The 20,304-nt window shown below is 26.0% G+C and overlaps 3 protein-coding genes and 1 long non-coding RNA gene across 8 annotated transcripts in view; 2 read left to right on the forward strand and 2 right to left on the reverse strand.

The window, feature by feature from the left end:
* The window catches only part of LOC126894566 (uncharacterized), a 129,313-nt gene extending 125,007 nt beyond the window's left edge, over nt 1-4,306 (reverse strand). For 2 of the 3 annotated variants that reach the window (XM_050665682.1, XM_050665681.1), the window contains exon 1: nt 4,143-4,306. In XM_050665682.1, coding sequence (XP_050521639.1) covers nt 4,143-4,226 — 84 coding nt within the window. In that variant the 5' untranslated portion in view covers nt 4,227-4,306. The remainder of the gene's footprint in view (nt 1-4,142) is intronic. The other variant, XM_050665679.1, reaches the window with a different exon arrangement.
* Nucleotides 1-13,766, forward strand: part of LOC126894580 (uncharacterized) — a 21,994-nt gene extending 8,228 nt beyond the window's left edge. The window contains exons 1-3 of one of the 3 annotated variants that reach the window (XR_007701450.1): nt 5,181-5,403; nt 5,624-5,640; nt 13,423-13,766. This is a non-coding gene — a long non-coding RNA (uncharacterized LOC126894580). Of the gene's footprint in view, nt 1-5,180; nt 5,404-5,623; nt 5,641-13,422 lie in introns of those variants that run through there. The other 2 variants (XR_007701449.1, XR_007701448.1) reach the window with 2 other exon arrangements.
* LOC126894563 (uncharacterized) overlaps nt 1-20,304 on the forward strand; it is a 226,991-nt gene that overhangs the window by 80,926 nt on the left and 125,761 nt on the right. The window lies entirely within an intron of this gene.
* Nucleotides 1-20,304, reverse strand: part of LOC126894565 (uncharacterized) — a 271,452-nt gene that overhangs the window by 33,562 nt on the left and 217,586 nt on the right. The gene's annotated exons all lie outside the window — the stretch shown is intronic.

The raw sequence follows: 20,304 nt of genomic DNA on the forward strand, positions 1-20,304 counted from the left end.
CCCCCCCATTGAGAGACCACGCCCCTCCCACAGACCCTCCTTACCACCACCATTCCTCCCTTTTCCTCCTCTATGATAAGATCACGCCTCCTCTTACCCCTTCATTAAATAAGACCTCCCCTTTCCTCATCTATGATAAGACGGCGCCTCCATTGCACTATCTATGATAAGACCACGCCTAACTCCTNACCACCATCGAAAGACCACGCCCACTGTGTGACCTTGACATTACCCCCACCATCGAAAGACCACGCCTCTCCTTACCCCATCTATGATAAGACCACGCCTCCCTTATCTTATCTATGATAAGACCACGCCTTCTCCTTACCCCCACCCTCATGAATGCGATCCTCCATTACCCCCACCATCGAGAGACCACGCCCACAATATGACCTTGACATTACCCCCACCATCGAGAGACCACGCCCACTGTGTGACACGCCCCTCCCCCCTACCACGCCTATACAGGTGGGTGGGTGAAGGGGTGAGGCGGGGGGGTTCTAGAACTCTCTATTTTACCCTACTATTGTATTTAATTTTTAATTTTCCAGAGTAGCTGAAGTGGTATCTTGATTTTACAATAATGTGTTTTTTATTTACAAATTACCCCCCGACCACGCCTATACAGGTGGGTGGGTGAAGGGGTGAGGCGGGGGGGTTCTAGAATCCCCTAAATTACCCTACTCATACATTTTTCCAAAAGTTATATAAAATATTAATTAAATAATATAAAATATAAAATCGAGAATTTTTTCACGGAAATCGAACGTTTTTCTTTAACTTTGATGTCCGTTTTCACCACGATGACAAGTCCAGAGGTCAAATTTTTTTTTTTCAAATTAAAGTATATTACATTAGCTTTAATTTAAGATATATATAAAAGTGTCAGTCTTTCCGGAACATTTTCAAAAGTTAAGTTGAAAAAGTTCTACTTTCTATACGCATTTTAAAAGGTTTGCACCCCCCCTGTATAAAGGGAAATGGTCCGATTTTAAAAAAAAGTATGTCGAATGAAAGAAGTATATATAAAGTATTTATCATTAAAGAATAAAGTTGATTCATGCATTTTTTAAAAAGTTATAGCAACATTTTGTTAAAAAATGTAAAATATAATATCAAGAATTTTTCCACAAAAATAGCATATTTTTGCATACGGTAGTCATTTTCATCACTTTGATGTCCGTTTTCACCACGATGACAAGTCCAGAGGTCGAATTTTTTTTTTTCAAATTAAAGTATATTACATTATCTTTAATTTAACACATATATAAAAGTGTCAGTCTTTCCGGAACATTTTCAAAAGTTAAGTTGAGAAAGTTAATTTTTTGTAAAAAAGTTACCATTTTGAAACCCCATCCTTTGGGCTGTTAAAGGGTCAAATGTTCACAAAAATATATAAAATGATAGGTAATTATCTAAGGTATCTATAAAAAAAAAAATTATATTGATTCGGTCATTTTTAAAAAAGTTATGGCAATTTTAAGTAAAAAAAATTGAAAAAATATCGAAAATTAGCGATTTTTAAATTTGTAATTTTTTGGGGGATTTCCCCCGTTTACGGGGAACGAGGGAATTTTTTTCAATTTTTGAGGGTAATGTCTTCGACTAGATACGATTTGTGATCTTTTGACATATTGTTCATCAAAATCGGTCCAGCGAGAGCTGAGATTGAGCGTTCACAGACACAAAAAAAAAAATAAAAAAAAAAAAAAAAAAAAAAAAAAACACATCATAGTAAAATTAATACCTTCTCAGCTTCGCATCGAAGCTAATAATTACTATGATTTCAATTAAAATTATTAATTATGATTAAAATGCAAAAAAAAATAGTGATTTTAACATAATATTGAGCTTTTCACATAAACTTACAAATAATTGTATTTGTTTTTCTTGTTTTTATATATATACATGTAAATACTCGTTTTTTACTAATTATAAATAATCCCAAAAATATGTGATAGAAAAATCCAGTACAGGGATTTTTTTTTGTAAAACAAAGTACATTACGTTAGCTTTAATTAAAGATATATATAAAAGTGTCAGTATTTCTGGAAAACTTTCAAAAGTTAAGTTGAAAAAGTTAATTTTTTGTGAAAAAGTTGTCATTGTAAAACCCCCCCTGTGCATAGGTCTAGGGTCAAATTTATAAAAAAAATATACCAAATGATAGGTAAAGACATTAAACATCTACAAAAAAAATAATTCTATTGATTCGTTCATTTTTGAAAAAGTTATGGCAGTTTTAAGTAAAAAAAATTTCGAAAATTAGCGATTTTTAAATTTTAAATTTTTTGGGAGGTTTTCCTTATTTACGGGGAACAAGGGAAATTTTTTCAATTTTTGAAGGTAATGTCTTCGACTAGATACAATTTGTGATCTTTTGACGTATCGTTGAAAGAAATCCGTTTGGTAAGAGCTGAGAAAAAGTGGTAATAGACACAAATTTTCGAAATTATTTCAATTTTTTTACTAAAAACTGCCATAACCTTTTCAAAAATTAACATATCAATATAATTTTATTTTTATAGATGCTTGATGTCTTTACCTATCATTTAGTATATTTTTTTTGTAAATCTGACACTTAACCTGCACACAGGGGGGATTTAATATGACAACTTTTTTACAAAAAATTAACTTTTTCAACTTAACTTTTGAAAGTGTACCGGAAAGTCTGAAACTTTTATATATATCTTAAATTGAAGCTTATGTATTATACTTAAATATTAAAAAAAAAATTCGGACTTTATTTTGTCTTTGTGGTGAAAATAGCTACCGTATTCAAAAATTTGCTATTATTGTGTTAAAATTCTTGGTTTTGTATTTTATTTTATTATAAGGGGATTACGCTGATTTTCATAAATATTATATTAATCTAATTGACATAGTATAAAAAATTAAACATATCTAAATTTTTTGTTTCTTTGAAGTCAAGAAAAATAACTTTCAATGATACGTAAAAGATCACAAATCGTATATAGTCGAAGACATTATCCTCAAAAATTGAAAAAATTTCCCTCGTTCCCTGTAACGTAAATTTTATACTTTATTTTGTCTTCATGGTGAAAATGGCTACCGAATGCTATTTTTGTGTGAAAATTCTCGATTATCTATTTTACATTTTTAAATTTATTATGCTATAACTTTTTGAAAAATGTATGGATCAATACAATTGTTTCAAGTAGTATTTATATGCATATTTCATTTGACATATTTTTTTTTAAATCAGACTATTACCTTATATACGGTATGTGTTCAAATCTGAAAAATGCATATAGAAAGTAGAACTTTTTCAACTTAACTTTTGAACGTGTTCCGGAAATACTGACACTTTTATATATATCTTAAATTAAAGCTAATGTAATATACTTTAATTTGAAAAAAAAAAATTTCGGACTTTATTTTATCTTCACGGTGAATATGGCTACCGAATGCTTTTTATGTGTGAAAATTTTCGATTTTGTATTTTACATTTTTAACTTTATAATGCTATGACATATTGAAAAGTGTATGGATCAACATTATTTTTTTATGAGAATTAATATTTTTTAATAATCCCTTTTTCATTCTACATACTTTATCTTAATGAGGATATTAATAATGAACTAGCAGATCATGTAGCTTTTGGAATAGTCCACCAATTTTTTAAAATTAAACAGTATCTAAAGATTTGCATCGAAGCGTTTTTTTTTTATAGTGATTATAATCACTGTCAGATATCATTATACTTGATCCAACTATGCCACGTCACCACTGTGCCGTGACCCCCCTGTGCTGGGTTTGGTTTTGTTAATTTAAATTATAACCAAAAGAAAAATAAAAACATGCTAATATGTATATTATTTTATATGGTAACAATAGTTTTAAATTAAAGTTGAAGCTACATTTTAATTATCGAATTAATGACTCAATATCTCAATTTCGTGAGATTTTGATCCTCGAATAAAACTATAGCAGATTTTTTTATTCTTAAATCAAATTTGAATTAAATTTGATGCATTGTGTAAAAATGGTATATCTATTTAAGTTAAAATAAAAAATAATCTACTTTTTAATAAGCATTTAGATAATCCTCAAAATGAATTTTCTAATTAGAAAAAATTAAAAAATTAACTTTTATTAAAAATTAAATAATATAGTTTTACCTCGTCCAAAGGTGGGCTTTCGAAAAGAAGTGCGTTTGATAAATTACTCGCTAGAAACATCATAATGAAAAAGTAAAAAAACATTATTGGTTCAATAAATTGAAGTTTTCGAATAAAACTGATAAGTAAAATCGTTCAAATGATAAAATTATTGAAATTCTATTTATTTTATAATAATATTATGTTGTTTTAGTGTTAAAAATCGTCATTTTAAAATAGCATAAAATCGTTTAGTAAATTTAATTTTGTTTTAATTTATAATTCTTATTTAAAACTGAGTAAATATTTTATTTATTGATAAAGGTGCAGTATCTAGTTTTGATATAATTATTTTATTATCATCATTGTACTAAAATATAATTTAAAAAACTGAAAAACATGCTTTTAAAGCATGTCGAACTAAAAAGTGAAAAATAATTTTTAAAATAAGCTTAATACAATAATGAACGAAAAATATTAGTATTATTGTGAAAAAAGCGTTAGGCGCTCAATATAAAAAAAATATGGCACAAAGATCCCACGGCTATTTTACTATTTAAAAATTTTCATTTTTAATAATAATGTAGAATTAAGAATATACAATTAATTCTCTTTTTTTAATTAATTTTAGTGGGCGTGTGATCGTCCTGTCGTTCAAGCCACGAGACGCCACTAATATCAATAGGTGTACATAATAGGTTACAACAGACTAGATAAGGCGACGACTATTACCGGACAGCGAACGGCTTCCCTACTATTATGTGTAACAGGTTTCATTTGGGTTGGAAGTTGAACGCGGCCACATATAACTCGCCGCAACAAATATTGTGTCTTCATAAATATCAGTTAATGATATCTTAAGGTTTACTTATTTTTAGGAAACATGGTACTGTTATTAATTGGTAAAAATCTGTGTTTATCCCTAGTGCCGAGAATAATTTTATACAATTTAAATCTCGTATTATGTTTTTTCATTTTGTTGTACTTTTAGACCATGTTCAGAAAGTCATTAAGGTTTGAAATTTCACATAATTTTTTTTTTTTTAATGTTAAATTTAAGTTATAATAAGGTAAATTATAAAATTTTAATTCGATTACGTTAATATTGAATAATCTGTGTGTTTTTTAACGTAGTGGCTATTTTTAACATTTTTTACATTGAAATGGCCATAAAAATTATTTTAATCTAACTATAGCATAAAGAATAAACCTTAAAATTCAAGAAAAACATGTGGTCGCCGTGCAACCACTTCTGGAATATTTGACATGGATTGATCCTAAGGTAATTATATAATTTAAAATAAAATACAAATCATATTTAAAGTGCATATAAGTCATAATACCCAAATATATTGTATTATTATTAAATGAGATTACACATTATTAATTTATTAAATGATCATTTTTTAAAAATATGACAAAATAAAGAACATTCTTGCTATTGAAAGCAAATCAAAAATGTAAAAAATTCAAATTTTAAATCCCATATACTAAATTTTTAGCTTCGATGTGAATCTGAGTAAGTATTAATTNCTAAATTTTTAGCTTCGATTTGAATCTGAGTAAGTATTAATTTTACTAAGATGGGTTTTTTTTTTGTTTTTTATTTTTTTATGTCTGTATANTGATGGGGTTTTTTTTTGTTTTTTTATTTTTTTATGTCTGTATACGCTCAATCTCAGCTATCACTGGATCAATTTTGATGAAAGATATGTCAAAAGATCACAAATCGTATCTAGTCGAAAACATTACTCTGAATAATTGAAAAAAATTCCCTCATTCCCGTAAACGGGGAAAATCCGCCAAAAAATTACACANTATTCCCGTAAACGGGGAAAATCCACCAAAAAATTACACATTCAAAAATCGCTAATTTTCAACATTATTTTTATTTACTTAATAATTTTTACTTAAATTTTTTTTATATTTAAATACTTATTTTTTAATAATAAGTGATAATATTAAAACTTAGAAGTAATAAAAAAAGTTTAATTGCACATTTAAAAAACATTGCAAAAAGTTGATTTAGAAAAGTATATTTTTGTTTCTGATGAAAGTTCCTTGTAGTCTATTGTATTTATTCATAAATAACAACATTTTTTTATTAAAAAGTATTGCATCAATCCCTTTAAATTTTTATACGCGTTAATAGTATATGAACATACAACTCCTTTTTATTTTTATAATATCTCCGTAAAAATTACAATATTATCTTCGATGCGAAGCTGAGAAGGTATTATTTTACTAAGATGTGTTTTTTTTTTTTTTTTTTTTTTTTTTTTTTTTTTTTTTTACTTTTTTTTTATTAAAAATAAATAAGTCTTAATTTTTTTTTTAACTGAAAATAATCGCTTATTGTAACAATTGTAAGAAATTTCGCTTATTAGATTAAATAACGNGATACGTCAAAAGATCACAAATCGTATCTAGTCGAAGACATAACCCTTCAAAATTGAAAAAATTTCCCTCGTTCCCCGTAAAAGGGGGAAACCTCCAAAAAATTACGAATTTAAAAATCGCTAATTTTCGAAATTTTTTCAATTTTTTTTACTTAAAAGTGCTATAACTTTTTCAAAAATGAACATATCAATATAATTTTTTTTTACATAAATGCATAATATTATTACCTTTCATTTGGTATATTTTTTTCATTAATTTAATCCTTAACCTGCTCACAAGGGGGGATTTAAAATGACAACTTTTTCACAAAAAATTAATTTTTTTAACTTAAATTTTGAAAATGTTCCGGAAGGTCTGACACTTTTATATATATCTTAAATTAAAGCTAATGTAATTTACTTTATTATGCGAAAAAAAAATTTCGGACTTTATTTTATCTTCACGGTGAAAATGGCTACCGAATGCTATTATTGTGTGAAAATTCTCGATTTTATTTTTTACATTTTTAACTTTATAATGCTATGACATATTGAAAAGTGTATGGATCAACATTATTTTTTTATGAGAAATAATATTTTTTAATAATCCCTTTTTCATTCTACATACTTTATCTTAATTAGGATATTAATAATGAACTAGCAGATAATGTAGCTTTTGGAATAGTCCACCAATTTTTTAAAATTAAACAGTATCTAAAGATTTGCATCGAAGCGTTTTTTTTTGATAGTGATTTTAATCACTGTCAGATATCATTATACTTGATCCATCTATACCACGTCACCACTGTGCCGCAACCCCGCTGTGCTGGGTTTTATATTATTGAATACCACTTTCATACTAAATTTAATTACTATAATTATTATGTATTCATATATTATAATTATAAATCGGGATAAAATTAAGGGAACAAGAGTTATAGTTGCTTTTGAAATAACTACCAATTTATTAAATTATCTACAGATTTGCATCGAAGCGTTTCTTATGATTGTGATTTTATTCACTGTCAGATATCATCTATACTTGTCCCATCTATGCCACGTCATTACTGTGCCGCGACCCCACTGTGCTGCCGTTTTTCTTTAATAATACAGATAATTTTATTTGCTAATAAATACTTTAGTCTTTAATTATGTTCTAAAAATATATTATTTAATTTAAAAAAATGATTATTGATTATTAGTTAAAAGTAAAAAATGTTAATTAAAGCAACTTCCAAAAAAAATTCAATAACAGCGAGAATGTATTTCGAAAACGATGTTTTCAACATAAGTGACAAACCAATATTAATCTTAGATCAGCATTAAGTTTTACACTTGGTTTTAACCACATCAAAACAGTAAAATAATTTTTCTAGAAATTATAATTTTTTATTTGTATAAATTATTATTGATTTATTTATCATCCACTAGAATCACTAGAAAATGATCCAATAAATTTTACCCAACATAAATAAATTTATTGAAAATGAATTAAATAATAAATGAGTAAAATATTTTCAAATGAAAATTCAAAAAAATAACTCGAAGCATTCAATTTTTTATAATAATTATTTATTATAGAATATTATATAAAATATATTTCGGCCAAAGCAATTTTAGTGATTAAAGTTTATTTACATTTTTGTAATTAACAAAATATATTAAGAATAATTTAAAGTAGTCATATACAGATAAAAATTTATACATAAAAAAAAATTAAATTTAAGTTATACAAAAACAAATACTTTAGAAAAATCAATAAAAATACTATATGTTGTACATTGAAATGTATATAATCATAACACAATGATTTATACCTTACTTTTTAGTAAAATATGTCACCCACGGCAAGCTGTGGTAAAAATAAAATAATTGTAAGCTATTTATATCATTTCAAAAGTCGGTGGTATGTTTATAACGGTAAAATATTGAAAATTAGAATATGTGAACATTTGTCTTTATCGATATAATGTGAATAGTTAGAAGAATTGGCTGAATTATATATTAAAAAGAATAGTAATCAGCATATTCTGCATACTTGAGATGTTTTTTGTTCGTGTAAAGTTTGTTGTCACTAGATTAGAGTTTCGTGTTCATGTTGAAAATTGCCTCAAAAACATGTTGAGGTCGAATAATTTTCCAAATTGTATCAACTAGAAAATTAATTGATAAACATTAACTACAACTGTGATTTACCAATAGAATTTAGATTAATTTACCACGTTTCGACCTGTAGTTTTAGGCACGTGCAGTGCTACGCTGGGAGCAATACTTATCAGCAGGTCTAAGAGTTTTTTACTGCCTTCTTCGTACTCCTTACACAAATTTTTCTCGAGACTGTAAACTTCGTTTTTCTTATACGAAGGGCTGCCCCATATGGGAGACGTCACTATGACCTGTGGCTTATATTTTTTTGATGTTTTACAATCGCGAAGAAATCTCCATGTATAAATGTAACTTTGTCCCTGACTCCATAAATCTCTGCGTTTCTTTTGGCGAATTCAAATTTTTTAGTATTGATATCCTTAGCGATCACTCACGTGTATCTCTTGGCCAATTAGATGACGTTTCCACCAGCACCACAAAACGAATCCATAGCGACGTCTAGACCTAGTTATCTTAACGCTATATGTGTGCTTAAGATCTCGGGACAAACGGAATAAAATGATTCTGAAAAAAATAAAATATTCAATAGTAAAATACTAAAGTTTTCTTAAGTAATTATTTTATTATAATTGTCCGTCATGATTCCTTCGTCGAATTTAGAGAAGAATTAGTAACTTTTATACCTTAAATGTTTTTTAGTATCATAAGGACGAATTCTAGTAGCAGATTTTTTGTTATTAGTATTTTCATGTCGTAAAGTTATATTTCTTTAGTATTTTCTACGGCTTCTGATGTTTTAATAATTTCTGTTAATTTTTTAGACGGTTTTCTATTAAAGTTGTTAGAATTATTTATTAAAGTGTTGTTTTCTTGAGTTGATGTGTTAATATTTCTTGGCAAATTTTAAATGGTTGAGGTGAAATTTTGCTTTTTTACTGTGATATGTTCGTGTTAATAGAATTATTGGCTAATACGGAAATGTCTGTATATTTATTGGCTGGCTATTTTTCAATTCCTATTTGTATAATAATTTTTGAGTTCAGTTTTTTAATCGATTCAATTAGTTTTTCATTAATGAAATGTTCGCATAAGGTGTTATTTTTCGGTTTTAATAATCGTAGTTAACGCAAATTTATTTTCCCTGAGTGGTTCTACTACAAATAATTCATTTGTCAAAAAAGATATTTCCAAATTATTAGGATGTGTAGTCAAATCCATGCAAGTATTCATAATAGGTTCTACTGTTTTAGTAAGTTTTTTCTTCTTAGAAAATTTCATTTCCAATAATGTCTGTAGCGACACTACTGCCAGTGCAATAAACATAATATCTCTGATTACTTGAATTGGAATTATGAAATATATGACCAACGTCGTTATCACGAAAAATAAATCCGAATCCATTTTTCTTTTTTTTTTTTTGTAAATGTATACACTCAAAATTTGAAATTTTTATGTCATACTCTTGTTCAAATTACTAAGTTCTTTACCCTAAATCTAGGGGAAAATGAAATAAAAAACTGGTACACTAGTAGTATGGGCGGTGATGTTCTATTTTTATAATTAAATTAACTAATAACAAATCTAAATTTAAATTAGATAATTTTGCCTGAAGTACAATAAAAAAAAATGTCAGTCACAAATCATACATGTTCAAAAATACTATAAAGATTACAAATTCTTTTATATAATATATCTCAAGTCATAGTCAAAATTATTACAAATTATTAAATGATCTAAAGGACAAATAAAATAAATAGAAAATGAGGGAGAAAATAATCTCTGACACTGCTTTATTGACTATGTTCTATTGGACCAAAGACTAGGAACGTATTTTGTAATATTTAATATAATAAAATGGTTATCACTGCAATAATTTTCAAACGAATAACTTGACATCGGTCAATATAGATCTAGGTCTTTTATACAGAGTCTTGAGACTACTAAGCATGTCTAAATTGGTCCAATATAGGTGAGGTTTTATTACACTCACATCACAAAAATAATTAACGTACTAAAGAAAACAATATTTTACAACAAACAATTTACGAATAGTTAATGAGCAAAAATGTGTCAGAAAGAGAAGATAGAATAGAATAATCATATTAAAATAATTAAAGTATATTAATGTAATTAAAGTTCATATTCAAAGAAACCTCGTGACAATGCACGAATACAGAAAAAAACGAATGGATGAAATAAAGAGACGGGAATGTTGTACAAAGTTACCAAAATTATAATACCAAGATGTCCAGGCCGTAGCCAACAAACGAGTCTTCACTCATGGCTCAATTGCAAGGGCCAAAAGTAGAAGTTAAGCAGCCATTAAAATGTAAGTGTACTTAGCAATAATAATGGCTGGAAAAAATTTATTTCACGACCAGGCCAAAAACACATTTGAACAAAACGAGAATAAACGACTGAATTATTTAGGACGATTTAATTTAGTTATTATTGAACTTTAATGTTCTAAATTATTTTTGATTCCCCACGAAATTAATACTACCTAGACAATCACACCGCATTACCAATTGCTGAGCAGTTACACTTAATTATATGATGTTTACCAATAACTAATAATTTAATTAACTTATTGTGTTAAACAATACGAATAATGAATAGGTCAATTTTTTACGTCACAAGGTTTTGTGTAATACTAGAGCATATGCCAGCTAGTAATTTGAAGCAAAATCCAAATGTTTCATATAGTATAGTCATATTTAATATTGTATTAATAAATATGATGATTAGTTTATATAAATAGAAAATAAACCTAAACAACCACCAATAATATTACCAAAGCTAATAAACCATAGTTTTTCCATTTCTTTTTTAACTGACAAATTAATGACGCAGGGCCAGAGTATATAACATTAAATTCGTTTTCATCACAATTTGTGGAGGGTTCATTATGATCCCATGTTGTAAGTACGTATTTCATGTCTATTCCATGATAATTTGATAATTTAAGACGCGTACTAGTAGGTAAAATTAAAAGATCATCTTTCTAATTACCAACTGTATACCCATTTGATAATAATATTTTAAATTTTCCCTGTAAAATGACATTTATATAATTAGTTATTTCGTTAGAGAATGGAAAACCTACACAACCACCATTTGCTATGAACGATCCAGCAAATGTTGTGTGAAATTACTTCGTTTAAATTACTATTAGTCCTGTTATTACTTTATTATTATTTAATTGATAATAGATTTTATAGCATAAATCTGCAAATTGTGGTATGCTATAAACGCCTTCACTAATAATAAACATAAAAAAAACCCAGCACAGCGGAGTCGCGTCACAGTGGGTACTTGGCATAGTTGGGTCCAGTATAGATTTAATCTGACAGTGATTAAAATCCCTATCATAAGAAACGCTTCGATGCAAATCTGTAAATAGTGTTAAATTCTAAGAAATTGGTGGATAATTACAATTCCCTATGCGTGGAATACACAAGTGTTACCGATTCGGCAACTGTTCGCCGCTTTCGTCGCATGATAAAATTAGCAATTTAAGCTAACTCAAATTTAAAAGTTACTTTTTGGACTTTAAAAAAACAAAAAAAATTTAAAAGTTTAATTTCTTATGTCTTATGAACTTTATTTTATGTCAATTAAATTATATAATATTCATGAAAGTCAGTGTATTTCCCTTATAAGATATTTTAAAATAAAACATAAAAGACAAACCCTGGATTTTTACACAAAAATAGAATATTTTTGAATACGGTACCCATNTAAAAGACAAACCCTGGATTTTTACACAAAAATAGAATATTTTTGAATACGGTACCCATTTGCATATAGAAGATAGGTCGTCGGCACAAAATTTTTTTTTTTAATTTTATAGTACATGACATAAGCTTTAATTTAATATATGTTAAAAGGACGCAGTATTACCGGAACATTTTCAAAAGTTAAATTAAAAAAGTTCTATTTTTTATAAAAAATTTCAAGTTTTGAACGCTCCCGATTTAAGGAGAAATTGTCAAGTGAAAGAAATATATATAATGTGTTTAGAAAAAAAAATTTGTGTTGATACATACTTTTTTAGAAAATTTTTGAATCAAAATAATTAAAACCTTAAATATTTCCTTTTCATTTGATATCTTTTTTGTAAATCTAACACTTAACCTATTCAAAGTGTTGTATTTAAAATAGCAACATTTTTACAAAACTCATTTTTTCAACTTAACTTTTGAAAATGTTCCGGAATTACTGTGTCCTTTAAACATATATAAAATTAAAGCTTATGTCATGTACTATAAAATGAAAAAAAAAATTTGTCCCGACACCTTATCTGCTACGTGCAAAAGGCTGCCGTAGTTTAAAAAAACGCTATTTCTGTGATAATATTTTCGATTTTAAATTTCCAACTTTAAATTGCCATAACATTTCGAAAAATGTATGTATTAACACAATTTTTTTTTAATTACATTACATATATATATATATCTTTCATTTGACATATTTTTTATTTAAATTGGACAATTGCCTCTGACAAAAATAAATTCGATTTTTTTTTAATTTGTGAATTTTTTAATGTGACTAAAGTAAAATAGAAAGAAAGAATTTTGAGAAATAAATTATTGTTATTACTGTCATAATTTCTTATTTCAATGTATATATAGGGCCAGTGGCGTATTTTGAAATTTATAAGGGATAGATACAAAAATGTTCATAAATAGAGTATCATAAAACGTCTATTTTTTTTGTTCATAACTTTTGTTAACATATATTTTAGATGTTTTTGAAAAAATCTGTTATTTGTTTTGAATCCATTTTTATTAATAAAACCATTTCTTTTTATACAGAGTGTATCTCTACGTAATAAACTCTTCAAAAATAGGTGATAACATTAATGGAATAACTGTGCGGTCGTCAAATTTGGATCAAGAGCTAATTATATCGATTAATCGATGTTATTATCGATAGCCAAAAAATAACTTTTTCTAATAATATTATATATTATTACATTTCTTGATGAAATAATTACATGACTCAATCAATGGGGGGCATGTGCCCCTGTGCCACCCCCTCATAATTCGCCATTGTATAGAGTGTTTAGTAAATAAGAAAACGGGTTTCTATTGTTCTCAATATTAGTAACAATTAACCTGTTTCCTTACGTACTATACACTCTGTAATTTTGAAGTCGGTTCAGGTGTTTTATATAATAATAAAACATACATTATAATACATATTATATATAAATTTAATATTTAAATTTAAATTATAATTATTATTATTTGAATCTCTTTTACGTCAATGATTATTAAGGCTGGATATTAACACAATAAAAAGTTAAAATTAAGCTTATATGTATGAAGTGAAATATTAAGTGAAATGTTATTTTCTTTAAAGTTTTGACTTTCAAATTAACTAGTTGCTTTTATTTGAATAGTATAATAATTCTAAGTTTATACTATACTGTATTATCAAAATAAAGTTAAATTTGTGTTTCTTGACTCAAACATTTTTTTTTCTAAATCCCTGACTTTCTTGTAGTATAATAATTATTTAACCAGATGGTTACGGCACCCAAGTGACTATAATTACTTTATTAACAACTAATGATTTTTTTTTTAATTTTATTATTTTTAAACGTTTAATGAATAATTGAACATTTTATATCTACTTCGAAAATCTTTAATGATTTAATTTTTTTTAAAGTTAAAACAATGAAAAATGTAATTTCATAAGCAAACGCGATGATCTTAAATTATTACTCTTCGTATATAGTTCTAGTTAGGGAGATGTTTCATTTATTTATTTTTATAAATTTGATTTATCGTTATGTAATTTTTATTTTATTTTACATTAACGCGATTATGACTTTTAGGTAAACTATTGGGCACCTACCAATTTAATATAATAAATAGTGTATAATAATTATAATCTAAAATGTAATATAATTATTATTATACTATAGATTTAGATGAGTTTTTTATTTTTAGCTTCGATGCGAAGCTGAGAAGGTATTAATTTTACTATGATGTGTATTTTTTTTTTGTGTCTGTATACGCTCAATCTCAGCTCTCACTGAACCGATTTTGATGAAAAATATGTCAAAAGATCACAAATTGTATCTAGTTGAAGACATTACCCTCAAAAATTGAAAAAAAATCCCTCGTTCCTCGTAAACGGGGGAAATCCCCCAAAAAATTACAAATTTAAAAATCGCTAATTTACGATATTTTTTCATTTTTTTTTACTTAAAATTGCCATAACTTTTTTAAAAATGACTGAATCATTATAAATTTTTTTTTATAGATACCTTAGATAATTACCTATCATTTTATATATTTTTGTGAACATTTGACCCTTTAACAGCCCACAGGAAGGGTTTCAAAATGGTAACTTTTTTACAAAAAATTAACTTTTTCAACTTAACTTTTGAAAATGTTCCGGAAAGACTGACACTTTTATATATATGTTAAATTAAAGCTAATATAATATACTTTAATTTGAAAAAAAAAAATTTGACCTCTGGACTTGTCTTCATGGTGAAAATGACTACCGTATGCAAAAATATGCTATTTTTGTGAAAAAATTCTTGATATTATATTTTACATTTTTTAACATTATGATGCTATAACTTTTTAAAAAATGCATGAATCAATTCTATTTTTTAACAATAAATACTTTACATTAACCTCTTTCATTCGATGTCTTTTTTTTCANTACTTCTTTCATTCGACATACTTTTTTTTAAAATCGGACCATTTCCCTTTATACAGGGGGGGTGCAAACCTTTTAAAATGCGTATAGAAAGTAGAACTTTTTCAACTTAACTTTTGAAAATGTTCCGGAAAGACTGACACTTTTATATATATCTTAAATTAAAGATTATGTAATATAATTTAATTTAAAAAAAAAAAATTTGACCTCTGAACTTGTCTTCGTGATGAAAACGGACATCAAAGTTAAAGAAAAACGTACGATTTCCGTGAAAAAAATCTCGATTTTATATGTTATATTATTTAATTTATATTTTATATAACTTTTGGAAAAATGTATGGATCTATATTATTATTTTTTTATAATAAATATTGATATACCCCTTTCATCTGGCACGCTTTTTTTGTAAATCGGATCATACCCCTTTAACAAGGGGGGTCAAAACTTTAAACATGCGTATTGTTACTACGATATTTTCAATTTAATTTTTGAAAGTATTCCGGAAATACTGACACTTTTAAATATATCTTAAATTAAAGCTTATGTAATATACTTTAATGTGAAAAAAAAAAATTTGACCTCTGGATTTGTCTTCATGGTAAAAATGACTACCGTATGCAAAAATATGCTATTTTTGTGTTAAAATTCTGGGTTTTGTATTTTATTTTATTTTAAAATACCTGACAAGGGGAGTACAGATTTTCATAAATATTATATAAATTAAAATTGATATAGTATAGATAGTTAAACTTATTTAAATATGTTTGTTTCTTTTAAGTCGAGAAAAATAACTTTGAAATTTGAACTAGCTTAAATAGCCAATTTTTCAACCGCCGGAAGCAACGTACGGTTGCCGAGTTGGTAAAATTTATGTTTTACACGCTTGGGGTACGAGGTTCCAACCCGCATATGGCAATGAATTTTTTGCATTTTTTCTTAATTCTTTTTAAGTTAGTATAAATTTTAACTCGTTTGATTTTTATCACATTTAGATTCAATAACTTCAATAAAGATCAAGGATCCCATCACTTTAGTCGCCCCTTGCAAGAAGAAATTTCTTATTCGTATTAAAATTATTTTACTATATTTTAAGTTTTCGCTTCGATGCAAAGCCGAGAAGATATTTTTTTGTGACTATCATTTATTTTCTCTGCTCTAACTTGACCTACTTTTTTCAACAATACGTCAAATTACTACAATTCGTATCTAGTTGAAGATATTACTCTCAAAAATTGAAAAAAAAATTCTAATTTATCAATTAAACAGTTAGTTATTACATCGTCTCCATAAAGACAATTAAAATCATTAATTTCTAATGTTTTCAAAATATTTATTAACGAATGAAGTTTGATATGATAGGTTTCAACTACAAAATTAAATCATTTTACTTTGTAATTTAATAATTTTTTTACTCTATTTGTGTGTGCTACTACTAGACTATAATATTACAATTTTTTTTTGTAACATGTTGCTATATAAATCATTTCTAAAAAAAATGATTGTTTTTTCTCCTGAATTAACAATTGATTTTTACAAATATAATCAAATTTTATAATACACTCAATTGAGTAAATCTTTTTAACAACTTTGTTTTGATTGGTACATTTAGTTAAAGTAAATCATTAAAATTAATTAAGTTCTCAATATTTCAATTATAGAATCTTTTCAACAAACAACAAAAGTTCCTAGGAAATTATTACTATTACTTCTATTTAAGTTATCTATTACCATAAAAATGCAAAAAAATATTGAGCTTTTCTGATAAATTTACAATAAATAGTAATTATAAAACTTTCTGACTGCATATTGATCTTAACGATACAATTTTTTTAATTGTCATAAAATTTTCTATTTAATTATGTCAATGTCAAACTTACCAATTGAGCTAAAAGTTATGGTAAAATAAATTTTTTTTTTTTATTATAAACATTTACAACAATCAACTTTAAACGATTAACAAAATAGGTTAAATATGTCATTTTCCTTATTTTTAACTTATTAATAATCAAATTAATATTAAATATTATATCAAATCAGTATTAATTTAAAACAATTTTTTTTGTTCTTAATTATTTTTTTTTATATGTAAAAACTATTTTTTAATAATATTAAAACTTAGAAGTTATAGAAAAAGTCTAATTGCACATTTTAAAACATCGCGAAAAGTTGATTTAGAATAGTATATTTTTGTTTCTGATGGAAGTTCCTTGTAGTCCAGTGTATAAAACTTATAACTTTGTTAATTGTTATAACTTTATCAAAAATGACCAAATCAGTATATTTTTTTTTATTTAGATGCATGTCTTTATCTATCATTTGGTTTTTTTTATAAATCTAACCCTTTACCTGCCCACAAGAGGGATTCAAAATATTAACTTTTTTTTTTTTAGTTAAAGTAAATCATTAAAATTAATTCAGTTCTGGATATTTCAATAGTAGAATCTTTTTAAATATCAAAAATTACTTAGAAATGATTACTATGATTTCTATTTAAGTGTTCTATTACGATAAAAATGCAAAAAATAATGAGTTTTTCTGATAAATTTACAATAAATAATAATTATAAAACTTTCTGACTGCATATTAATCTTAAAAATAACATTGTTTTAATTCTCATAAAATTTTCTATTTAATGATTCATTCTAGTCAACGAAGGAGTAATTTTGCAGAATAGCAGAAAAAATTCCCAACAAACTTTTTTTTTTTTTGTTTTAATTAGGCAATTGGTGGATTATTCCAAAAGCAACATCAACTCTTATTTCTTTAATTATATCATGATTAGTAGTTCTTTGATTTTAAAATATAATATATGAATATATACTAATTATAATTATTAAATTTAGTATGAAATTGATATTTAATATTGTAATTTAAACGGAGAAATTATAAAAATAATAAAGAAGTTATATTTTGCTTTACTTTTACGTGTATAAAAATTTAAAGGGCTTGATACAATAATTTTCAATAAAAACTGTTTGTTACTATAAAAAAATGCACTGGACTACAAGGAACTTTCATCAGAAGCAAAAATATACTTTTCTAAATCAAATTTTCGCGTTGTTTTCAAATCTGCAAGTAGACTATTTCTATCACTTCTAATTTTTTATATTATTACTAATTATATATATAAAATAATAATTAAAAGAAAAAAAAATTTGTTTTCAAATTATTACTGATTTGATTTTTAATATGTTAAAAATAATCAGTCCAAATTTTCAATTTTAACCTATTTTTTTGGTTCTTTAAAGTTGATGAAAAATTTTTGATAAAGATTTATGAAAGTTTATAGTAAAATAAATTGAATATATTACCATAACTTTTAGCTCAATTACAAGTTTAAAATTGACATCTAGGCCTGTCAACAAAGGAAAAATTGCGGAAAAAATTTTGTTTTTTTAAAAGTTGAATTAAAATATGTATAATGACATACTAATAGTCCTCAAGATTGGAATTGAGCTTTTTTTTTAAATCCTCGCAAAAGTTCAAAAATATGAGCTTTCTTAATTTTCTCAAAAAAAAATATTTAACTTACAAAAAAAAGTTTCGCACAAAAGTTGTTTAAAAGACAATTATAAATAAAAATATAATCTTATATTTTTTCATTTAAACAAATATTTTTCGAGTTACATTACATTTAATATGAGTAATAAAATTTATATTCCATTTTTTTCATTTTACGGTTACTTTTTATCATGTTATACTTACATTAGACACAATGTTATAAATGCATATGTGTGTATGTGTGAGTTTATTTATTTATTGTATCATTAAAGTGTAGTGTATATTGAGATACAACCGATAGAGTAGGTAATTGATTTGACGCTATATTATTTAAACCCAACTAAACGCTAAATTGTACATTCCGAAACAACAATCATATTATGTCAATTGCCACCGGAATTTCTGGTAATATTTTTCTTTTTCTTTGCCTTAATCCCAACTACTTGGGGTCGGCCACCCTTATCCTAAGCTTCCACTTGACACGATCTCCCACATCTTCTACGCTCACATCAGCTGTCCTCAAATCGCATTCAATAGCATCCCTCCATCTCTTTTTTGGTCTTCCTCTATCTCTTCTTCCTTCAACATTCATTTCTATAACTGTTCTTACAGCTTTCGATTCTTCTTTCCTCATACCATGACTAAACAATCTAAGTCTATTTTCTGTCATCTTATCCACGATTGACGCAACACCTATACTTCCTCTTATATGCTCGTTCCTTATCCTATCTTCTCTAGTCACTCCACTCATCCAACTAAGCATTCTCATCTCTGCTACACTTATTCTCTGCTCTACTTTCTTATCAACCGCCCAACACTATGAACCATACATCATAGCTGGCCTCACAATTTCATACTAAATTTAAAAACTATAATTAGTATTTATTCATATATTATATTTTAAAATCAAAGAACTACTAATCAGGATATAATTAAAGAAATAAGAGTTCATGTTGCTTTTAAAATATTTCACCAATTTCTCTAAAGGAAACACTATCTACAGATTTGCATCGAAGCGTTTCTTATGATAGTGATTTTAATCACTGTCAGATATCATCTATACTTGTCCCATCTATGCCTCGTCCACACTGTGCCTCGACCCCACTGTGCTACCGTTTTTATATATAATTATATCAAATAATTAATTGTATAAAAATTATATAAAATTTTATCTAATATTTAATTTAATTAATTAAAACTATTAAATAATATGTCAGAATGAGTTGGACGTAAATAAATGTTAGCAATAAATTACAGAAAATTTTAAAAACAGAACTGCTCTAAAATTTTCAATTTACACAGTATAATTATACATTATAATATATTATATGGGATAACAAATTATACATTATATTTATAATTTAATATATGTTCAAAACAGTTTACTTACATGAATAATGCATTTATATTATATATTTAGGTACGAAAAAAAATTTTTTAATTATTTTGAATAGTACAAATACTTTCATGATGTCACGTCCTTTTAATAAAAATTGTTTATATCAATTCTAATA

This window comes from Daktulosphaira vitifoliae, unplaced genomic scaffold (assembly GCF_025091365.1).
Source record: "Daktulosphaira vitifoliae isolate Bord-2020 unplaced genomic scaffold, ASM2509136v1 Scaffold_1, whole genome shotgun sequence".
Taxonomy (NCBI): domain Eukaryota; kingdom Metazoa; phylum Arthropoda; class Insecta; order Hemiptera; family Phylloxeridae; genus Daktulosphaira; species Daktulosphaira vitifoliae.